Below are 10,809 nucleotides of genomic sequence, written 5' to 3'. Positions count from 1 at the left end.
ATCTTCCTGGACCGGGGCACGAACCCGTGTCCCCTGCATCGGCAGGTGGACTCTCAACCACTGCGCCACCAGGGAAGCCCTTCACTGTAGTTTTGATTTGCATTTCCCTAATGATTAGTGATTTGAGCATTTTTTCATGTGCTTATTGTTCTTTCATATATATTCTTTGGAGAAATGTCTATTCAAGTCTTTTGCCCATTTTTGAATCAGGTTGTTTGCTATTTTGTTGTTGAGTTTAGGAATTCTCTATATATTCTGGATATTAATCCCTTATCAGATATAAAATTGCAAATATTTTCTCCCATCCTGTGTGGCCTTTCTACTCTGTTTATAGCATATTTTGATGTACAAAATTTTTACATTTTTTGTTGTTGTTGGGTAGAGTGTTCTGTATTTGTCTGTTACATCTAGTTGGTTAATTGTGTTGTTTAAGTCTTCTATTTCCTTACTTATCTTCTCTCCATTTGTTCTATCCATTATTGTAAGTAGGATATAAAAGTTTCCAACGATTATTGTTGAACTATTTCTCCCTTCAATTCTGTCAATTTTTGCTTTGTATATTTTGATGGTCTGTCATTAGGTACATAAATGTTTATTATACTTCTTCCTGTATTGAATATTTTATTAATATATAATGTCCTTCTTTGTCTCTTGTAACCCTTTTTTTTTTTTTTTTTTTGGTTTAAAGTCTATTTTGTCCAATATTAGTATAGCTACTCCTATTCTCTTTTGGTTACTATTTTCATGGAATATCTTTTTCCATCCTTTCACTTTCAACCAGTTTATGTCTTTGCTTGTCAAGTGAGTCTCTTGTATAGAGCATATAGTTGGTTCATGTATTTTTATCCATTTTGCCAATCTGTCTTTTGACTGGAGAGTTCAATCTATTTAAAGTAATTTAAAGTAATTGATTATTACTTTATTGATAAGGAGTGGCTTACTTCTGTCATCGTGCTGTTTTCTGTATGCCTCATAGCTTTTGTCCCTCATTTCTTACAGTATTGTCTTCTTTTGTGTTTAGTCAATTTTTTGTAGTGAAATGTTTAAATTTCTTTCTCATCTTCTTTTATGTATATTCTATAGCTATCTTCTTTGTGGTTACCATGGGCATTACATTTAACTTACATCCTAAGTTATAACACTCTAATCTGAATTTATACCAGCTTAATTTTGATAACATACAAAAACTCTGCTTCTTCACAGCTCCATCCCTACTCTCTTTCAGTTGTTGATGTAACAAAATTACATTTTTATATGGTGTGTGCCCCAAAACATAAGCTAATACTTATTTTAAATGCATTAATCTCAAATTATGTAGAAAACAAGATTTGGAATTACAAATAAAAATTACAGTAATACTAGCTTTCACACTAATAATATTTTCTTCAAATGCGTTAGTCTCAAATCATTTAGAAAACAAAGTACAGTTACAAACCATTATTATAATTAATTTTTAAATTTTTGTGTATTTAAATCAATCAATATTTTCCTTTATTGATTCAGATTTTGACTCATCCTTGAAAAGTCTTTTTTCTAACACCTCCACAAAAATCAATTCCAGACCTAAATATAAAAGGTAAAATAACAAAGAATTTTAAAAATAACAGAAGAATATCTTCATGACTTTGGATAGGCAAAGGTTTCTTTTAAAGGACACAAAAGCAGATGATTAAGCTTGATTAAAATTAGTAATTTTGTTCACCAAAAGAAAACTTTAAAAGAATGAAAAGGCAGGCCGCAGAGTGGAAGAAGATATTTGCTTATATATATATATATTTAACAAAAGACTTGATTCCAAAATATCTATCTCTATCTATACATAAATATTCTTACAAATTAATAAGAAAAAGATAGTAACCCAATGGAAAAATAAGGAAACCACTGGAACAGGCGCTTCACACAAAAGGGGATATCCAAATCGCTGATAAGCTTAAGAAGAGATGCTCAACTTGAACAGTCTTCAGGGAAATAAATGTAAATTAAAACAAATTTTGCTAAGGGTGAAATAGCTAGGGGATTTGAACCTAGGCAGTCTGTTAACCTCTCTTGCTCTATTTACTTATATGTAAATTGAGGATATTAATGTCTATACCCTCAGGAGCTTACAGTTTGAGGAGAAATAAGTGAAACAACAGAATATAGATAACTATGTACTGAAATACAGTGAATTATGTATGGAAAATCCAGACCTAGAGACAGTGACCATATTTTTTACCTAAAACTCAGCACAAACATACTTAACAAAATGGTCATACACCTTCCATCTTACAAGCTTTTTCTTGTTCTTTGTCAACTTCCCCTGATTCCAGGGTGCATGCTGTTATTGTAAATAGCCTCTCTCCTCCCCATAATAGCTAGCATGTAGCTAAAAACTCAATCTCATTCAACTCTTGTAAGAATCCCATTAGGTATGATTTTCTCACTTAAGAGACCATTCCCATTTTATAAGAAACTGAGGCTTAGAGTGAATAGGCCACTTATCTGAAGTCACAGAAAAGTTCAGTGACAAAGTTGGGATTTGAAGCCAGGTTTGTCCAACTCCAAAATCCACATTTTCCATCATCTTGCTCCACTGTTCCCTGACTGCATAAGCTGCTGTCTTTGTGGGCCCAAAAAAGTGGGTGTGTGTATCCAGGCTCACAAGGCCTGCTTCTGGTGCCTTGGCACTGCAGTCTGGGTGGGTCCTGGGTGGGGTGGGGGGGTAACACAGCCCCTCCTTCTTGGAGAAAAAGCTCCTCCAAAAGAAACACGTTGAGAAATGGAATGGTGTGTGTAAGATTTGGGAGTTATGGGAGGGGGGAGCATCTAGAACTTTCCAAATCCCAGTGGGTCTGACCTCACGTAAGACAGAGTCCTTCCCATCCATGCCCCATCCCTAGGGCTCTCATTCCTGTATCCTCATCTCTGACCCTGCGTACTCTGGTCAGAACACAGTAAGCCTAGACCTGGGATCAGATCGGACGCTTGCACATCATTTTGCCCACAATCTCACGTTCCAGGCTGCCTGGGGGGTTGCTCAGAAGGCAGGGCCGGTAGTTGCTGAATTAGGAAGTGGGGGAGGGCAGGAACCCAGCAAGGTTCCTCCAGCCCTTACTTTGCAGAACAGACAGGGCATGTTGGTGTTCCAAACAGCTGACACCTATGGACAATGCCACTGAACTGCACCTCGACCTGGTAGAGTGGTTTCAATGTTAGGCATTGATTTGGGGAGGCAGAATGCTATGGGAGCCTGGAAGGCAGGAATCCCTCAGAACTCTGCAATCACAGCATAGTGCTCACCGGCCAATTCTAAATGATTTACATGCATTAACTCATGTAATCACACAGCAACTCCATGAGGTACCTACCATCGTTATCCATTTTACAGGTGAAGAAATTCAAACAGCAACTTGTAACTTGCCCAAGGACATGGGTAAATACTGATTATCCAACTGTAAAACTGGATACAAATGCCTGCCTTACACCTACATAATTCAGGTTTTGTAGGACATCAACTCTCATGCATTTGCAATAAATTAGTATTTCTTAATCTGGAACCATTAATGTTTTTACCCTTCTACTTTTTTGAATACAGGAAAGATTTTTCCAGTGGGCCCTAAGTAATGTGGGTGCAGAAAGTTCCTGGAAAGACTCAAAAGAAATTGGTAACTACAGCAGTGTCTCCAGTCAGGGAAAGGTGGGAAATTTACATTTCACAGTGGTTAAACATGATATTTAAATTAATTTTTTTTTTAATTTAAGGGCTTGCGCAGTCACAGGTGAGTGTGGCCAGGGGCTTCTGCTTCACAGACAGTGAGAGGATGAGCTAAAGCTTGAAGGCAAAGCTTAACATCCATCTACACTGGCAGGGTGGCTCGCCCAGGATCACCAGCAAGTCACAGCGAGCTCAGGGTCCTTTACCCGACAGCACGGGCTGGGGTTGGGGGTGGGATTTTTTTAATGCGTAAGGAGGGAGGGCGCTGGGGCACACGGAGCTTTGGGACTTTGCGGGGTTGGCTGCGCCCGGGAGGCGGTGCCTGGGCTGCGGGAAGAAAAGGCCCGGCCAGTCCGGCCCCGCCCTGTCCAATTTAAGAGACCTCGCCGGCAGCGGCGGCTGTTCCTGGACAGCAAGGCTCGCTCCCTTATTTAAAGCAGGTGTCCTCACTCTCTTCTCGCGCTGCCCACACAGCCCAGAGGCCCCCGGCTCCCCTCCCTGCGCCCGTCCGGGCAAGGGCCGCGCCATGCCCAGCCCCGGGCAGCGAGGCTGCCGGCCGCCCGCTACCTCGGGCGCCCGGGTCCAGCGCCCGCGCTCCAGCTGCTCTCCCGCGCCCGCGTCTCCCGCGCCCGCGTCCCCCGCGCTGCCGCGCCGCTCGGCAGGCCCAGGCCCACCCCGTGCAACCGGACGCCTCGAGTCCTCCTTCTCTGTCGAGGCCATCCTGGCCAGACCCGACCGCCGTGCGCCCGCCATCTCCTCTCTGTCTGTCTCCGCCGGCGCTGCCGGGGGCCTCTGGACCGCGCCCGCCCGGCCTCCCGCTCCGGCTCTGCCCAGCGCGTACCCGGCTACGTGGCTGCCCGCCTACCTGAACGCGGGGCTCGACCAGCGGTGCCCCCAGCTCCCGGTGCTGCGGCTGCGCACCGCCCACTTTTGCGGCCTCCAGGGCCTCGGCGTCACAGGTACGAGGTGGCGGACGGCCGCGACGGTGGGCACAGGGTAGAGGAGAAGTCCCCGAGTTTGAGAGCCACACACTGTTAGAGTGGGTGGAAACGCTATGACCCTTGAGCCTGCCGTTGATACCGGGCGGAGAGAGGGACCCAGACCGGGTGGGAGGCTGCCCGGCCCGCCGCTGAGGTGGGAGAAAGTGTGTGTGGTGAGGCGGGTGCGGAGCGGGAGGTGAGGGCGGGCCAGAGGGGGCTCGGAAGACAATTAGGACCAGCGCAGGGCTGCAGGGGGCCCAGCCCCGCGTCGCTGGACGAGGGATTGGTAGAGGCCCTTGCTCCCTCCCACACCCGCTTCGGATAATGCTTGGTGGCGCAGGCTCTTTCCCAAAGCGGCTCTCGTCGCGAACCCAGGGCCCGGTCTTAGACGGGAGAAGCGGATGCTGCCGCTGGTACCCTCCAGCGAGGAGCTGTTGGGAGTTAGCCGACGCGGTTACGGCTCTGCGCCTGCTTGCTTATAGCTCTTAGAGTGGTACCTTGGGGCTCTGGGTCCTTGGAGCGCAGTCACTTAAATCCCAGCGAGACTTTAACCATTGAGGTAACTTTCTCCTCTAGCATTAACATCCATCTACACGAGTTTCTGCCATCTTTGGCTCTCTGGTTCATGCGTCTGCGTGGTTCCCATGAAGGAAAACAGAAGCAAAGTTAGTGCAAGCATTATTGACCCATACCAAGATCCTTGTAAGACAATCTTACCTGGTTCCTACTTCCTGGGTTCCCCCCATCCTGCATCTCCTCAACTCCCTTCAGCTGGCATTTCTCCTAACCATGTGGGAGAGAAACACTGGTCTCCCAACCCCATCCAAATTCGTGCCATGAATAAGAGCCACAGCCCTCACTCCAAGCCACCTTTTTCTAACATCCCCACACACCTGAGGTTTGAATTGCAGTTTACGACTTTGTATATGGTTGTCTCATTTTCAAGTTAGTTTTTGCATGGGTATTACATCCATACAGTTCAAACTTCAAAATGTTAACTGAGATATAGTATGGAAAAGAGTTTCCTTTACCACTCCTGTCCCCCAGCCACCTGGTTCTCCCCACCCCGCAGGCAGCCAGACACCAGTTTCTTTATTCTTCCAGTGGTATTTTATACCTGCACACACGTATATATGTGTGAGAATAAATATATATATACATACATAAACACGCACACATTCTTCTAACCCCCATACTAGACACACTGCTCTGCACCTTACTGTTTTCACCTGACCGTGAATCAGAGATTTTTCCTTGTAAGTCCATGCAGAGCTTCTTTGCCACAGAATGGGCCATTGTTAGGATGTACCATATTTTAAATCTGGCCCCATTGATTGTTCTTCATAGTTTTCTATTAATGCTTATGTTTATGGTAAGCCAGGGGAGCCCAGTGGTTTGGGTCTTGGGCAGCCAGGCCTCACTCCCTTCACTGGGGCAGTTTCGTTTGCCAGCCCTGGAGCCTCCCCAAGGCTAGTGGGAGCTGAGCAGTCTTAGCACTGCACTTGCCAGGCCTCTGTCTGGAACACTTCCCTCCAAGCTAGCCCAAGGGCTTACTTCCTCACTCCTTTGGAGTTATGACTCAGGTACTGCCCTCTGGCAGACCAATCTCCATCTCTGCTGGCCCACAGCTCTATGAGCTGAAAAGCACCCTTGTGTGCATTAGAAAAGGTCACCCCCTAACTTCAAGCTGGCACAACACCTTGTCAGGCAGGAAGAATTGGCCTGTGGAGAGTGGTCAGAATTTCAGACTCCACTTACCCTCTCAGCTGGGTACCTGTGTGCAGGGCACAAGCTATACATAGTGGCCCTGTTCAAGTGTCAACTTAGTGAGGTGCCTACCTTTCTAAAGATACAAACTATCCCCCCTCCCCCTCCCACACACTTAACCCTGTCCTTCCCTGCTTTATTCTTCTCACTAGTGCTAATCCTTTTCTGACATACTCAATATTTTACTTATTTGCCTTTTTTTTACTATTAGGGATTTTCTGTTTTGTCCTGGAACCATGCCTGAAACATAGTAGACATTCAAAAAGTTGAATGAACAAAAAGGATGAACCCTCACTCTTTGTTCAGAAGCAGGTCTCTTCTCTGCTCATCCCATAGGGTTTTCCTGAAGTAGCCAAGGAAAGGAAAGGAGAGATGGAGGTTTGGCAGCTCCTCTTAGGGCCAAAGATTATGCCACTCACTTGAAGAATAATGGAGCCCGAAGCGGTCTCACAACACTGTCCCTTCTTTCTCATTTGTTTTACTTCTGCACAGTCTCTTCCCACCCTGCCTTCTTGCTGTGTTACCTGGCCAAGGGTAAGACAGGGCAGTGGAGCTGTGAGCTTGTTCTCTCTCCTCTAAGATGAGAAGCTAGGGGGTTACTGGCTAACCTCTCCTCCTGCTAATTGCTCTTCAGGCTTGGAGCTGGCTCACTGCCTAGGCCTCTGGGGTCCCCGCAACTGGGCCCAAGCTCAGGACCTTCAGGACACTGAGAGATCCCAAAAGAGGGTCCGAACCATGTTTAACTTGGAGCAGTTGGAAGAGTTGGAGAAAGTGTTTGCAAAACAGCACAATCTAGTGGGGAAGAAGAGAGCCCAGCTGGCAGCCCAGCTCAACCTTACAGAGAACCAGGTGAGAGCAGGGACTCCTGTGAGGCCCGGGCTGTACCTAGGGACAGATACTACTCTCTCAAAGACCCTGAGTTGGGGCTGGGAGGAATTTATAGGCCTTCATCCTCTGTGCCATGCCGATGGGGGAGACAGGCCCTAACCACTGGCACACTCCCTTCCCTATATGTTGAGAAAAATAGTCCTATTTGAAATCACATTATGGAAACAACACATGGTGTTAATCTAGAACTTTATAATGTAATGTCTCCATGCTAAATAAGGAGCTGACAGTGAAATTAAGTAGGTATTCAAGGGACTAAATATTAAAAATAATAAACATTCCCTTGACCTCATATTCCCCTCTGGCTACTGCATCATCTCTCTGCTCTTTTCAGAGGCAAACCTATCAAGAACTGGCTATGTTCTCTGTATGTCCTCACCTCCCATCTACTCCTTAACTCATTGCATTGTGAATTCTTTACCTACCATTTCATTGAACCTTCTCATCAAGGTCTCTAATGTCCTCCATGTTGCCAAAGTCAGCAGATGCTTTCCTTTCCTCATCTTACCCCACCACTCAGTACAGGCAACCACTCCTTCTCTTAGGAAATACACTCTTCTCTTGGCTTCCAGACACCACACTCTCTTGGTTTTTCTCCTGGCTTTTTGGTCCTTTCTTCTTGGTTGCCTTTGTAGGCAACTCTTCTCTTTGTGACCTCGAATTTTCCTCCCTAGCTGATTTAATCTATCCCCATGGGTTTTAAATACTATCTGTAAGCCAATGACTCCCTAATTTTTATCTTCAGCCCACCTCTCTTTCCTGACTTGTACATCTAACTACCTTCTTGCGGCCTCCACTTGGATGTCTTGTGGGTAGCCATTTTAAACTTAAGTCAGAACCTCAATTCTTGATTTTTTTTTCTCCCCATATCTCTTCCTTTTCCCACACATGGCACCACCGTCCACCCAGTTGCTCAAAACACTTGGTCATCCTAGATTCCTCTTTCTCTCCCACTTCCAATCCATCAGCTAGCCTTTTCACTTCTACCTCCAAAATACAACTGGAATCATTTCATTTCTCTCCATTGCCCCCAGTTCCAAATGGGACTGTTTTTCTCATCACACAGGGAAGGGAGTGTGCAGCCCCAGCTCTCACTAGATCCCTGCAATAGCCTCCCCAGCTATCTCCCCAAATCTGTTTATATCCATTCTTCACACAACTGCCAGATGTGCAATTTACTTGACATGTAAATAGGACTGTGTTTCATCCCACTTAAAAGCTCAAAGTTGACACTTCTAACCCATGGCCTTCACAGTTTCCCTTCCTTTGCTTTCCTCTCTCAGATGTGCCTGCCATGCTGTCCTCCTTTTTGGTCCTCAGACGCTCCAAGCTTGGTTCCCCTGCCCTGGCTTGCTTTTTTCTCTGTTCCCATCGGGCTGGCCTCTCATCCTCTGAGCCTCAGCTTAAGTGCTGGTTCTTCAGGGAGGCTCAAACCCCTGTTCATACCCCCTTTTGTGTTTATACATTTGTTTCCATGTTTGTTATTAGTCTCCCTCCACTGGACTATGAGCTCCATGAGGGCAGAGATCATGCCTCTACTGCTCACTATTATCACCGTCACCTAGGGTGATGCCTAGTTCATATCAGGAGCTCAATAAATATTTGCTGAGTGAATGAGTGGTGACTGGCATTAGAGGGAAGGGTGTGCTTCCCTTAGAATGAAGAGTAAATTTTGACCAGAGAGGAGTGGGGACTGTGGGAATGGGGGAAGCAGTGGGAACTGCTGGTCACATTCTGATCTCTTCTCACTGCCTCAATTACAGGTGAGGGTCTGGTTCCAAAACCGCAGGGTTAAGTATCAGAAGCAGCAAAGGCTGAGACTGCCAGCTGCATCTGCCATGGCTGCCTCCCCGGATGAGCCCTCCAGCAGCTCCAACACCACCATCCAGAGAGAAGATGCAGAGTCAGGAGTGGACAGCTGAGGACTGGGACAGAGGCTCAACCCAAGCTGTTTGGGCTAGTTCTTCCTGGGGGCACCAACTGGACCTCCCTGTTCCAATTCTTAATGAAGAGCTTGTCAGGTCAAAGGGCATCAGGGGAATCTGAACTGTCAAGCAGGGGTCCCCCTTTCCTGTATCTACCCCTGGGAGCTGTAATAATGCAAATGGTCATGGGTACAGACTTTGGCCTTCAGCTGTGTCCTTGGCTAAGTTACCGAACTTCTGAAGTTTTTTTCCCCACCTGTATAATGGGTATGTTGATAACGTAGACCTCCCAAGACTGAGATGATGTCTGTAAAACACTTATAGTGTGCCAGGCTCAGTACTAAGTGTGCAGTAACTATTAAGGCTTATAGGCCCCCTTCATCTGTGGGAGTAATACCTCACCCCTGGCTTCTCCAGGGATTAATCTTTGCCTGGCCTGGCTGTAGACGAGAGAGGGCCTCCTTGAATCAGTATATGGGCCTAGAAGACTTCGCCATTGGAGATGGTGGAGTTGAGAGCAAAGAAGGAAGGGCAGACCATTTAGCGCATTTCCTCTCCCAGAATTTACCAAAGTTTTCTTATTTTGTCTGAAATGTTAACACTCTCAGAAGGAGCTCAGGCCCAGCTGCCTCCTTGGAGCAGACATGCTACCCTGAACACCATCTTTTTCCGTCTAGCTACTTGACTTGACCCCCTATCCATCTTCATACAGAGAGATTTAACTCTGCCTTTGCCAAAACTGGCATTTTGTCATAAACTCTGCTGTATTATTATTCCCCTGCTTCACAAGCAGTTCTCATGGCTCCCGTTCCTTCCCAGGAATCTACTCAGTTTCTTTCCAAGAAGCGTAGCTGATAGCCTACTCTTGTGAAGCCTGCCACCAATATTTCCAGAGCTAATTTCTCTAGCACTCCACATTCCCTGGCGGGCTTCCGTTGAGGGTATTCATTTAGAATACAGAATGACTTCTGGGTGTTGAGATGAACTGGTGGAAGGAGGACTGCCCTGCCACCTGGTGGTGAGAGAGGGCATGGTCCACACTGCTCTCCAGAGTTTTCTGAGGGAGGGAGAAAAGGCAGGGAGCAGGGGTGGCCTTGGGAAACCACCTGCCGCCAAGTCAGTTGACCATCGCCTCCAGGACCAAGCTGCAGCTGGAGGGAGGCCAGGGTCCAGCTTCAAGAACCCTCCTGTTCCTGTCTTCCGGGAAATCCTTCCTAATGCTGGACCCAGTCAGCTCTATTAAAGGAACACAGCTACATTTGCCTCTTCCGGGAACCATGGGCTCACTTTTTTTTCTTTTTTTTTTTTAAATCACCAGCAGTGACCTATTCAGCAGTTACTGTGCTCTATCAAATCCCTAAATGTCACCATGAGACCGCAGCAGATGCAGACACAGGTCCCTTTTCAAGTAGCACGGAATCAATTGGAGGACGAGAGAACAAACTGAGACATGGTGGTCAGGCCTGGCTGTGGGGACAAATGTTCAGGTCAGTCCTGAACAAGAGAATAGATCCCTCTCCTGTTGTCAGGACAATGAGAATCTGCAGACTCACTT

General features: G+C 46.4%; 1 protein-coding gene across 1 annotated transcript; it reads left to right on the top strand.

Moving 5' to 3' along the window:
- Positions 1-4,135: 4,135 nt before the first annotated feature.
- Positions 4,136-9,251, top strand: NOTO (notochord homeobox; the record flags this gene model as incomplete). The annotated part of the gene is made up of 3 exons (XM_079941310.1): positions 4,136-4,653; positions 7,076-7,290; positions 9,093-9,251. Exons 1-3 carry the CDS (start codon positions 4,221-4,223, stop codon positions 9,249-9,251), a joined length of 807 nt encoding a protein of 268 aa, XP_079797436.1. The 5' UTR covers positions 4,136-4,220.
- Positions 9,252-10,809: the final 1,558 nt, after the last annotated feature.

This window comes from Stenella coeruleoalba (genome assembly GCF_951394435.1).
Source record: "Stenella coeruleoalba genome assembly, chromosome: 13".
NCBI classification, from domain to species: Eukaryota; Metazoa; Chordata; class Mammalia; order Artiodactyla; family Delphinidae; genus Stenella; species Stenella coeruleoalba.
This window is presented reverse-complemented; position numbering and strand designations above follow the sequence as displayed.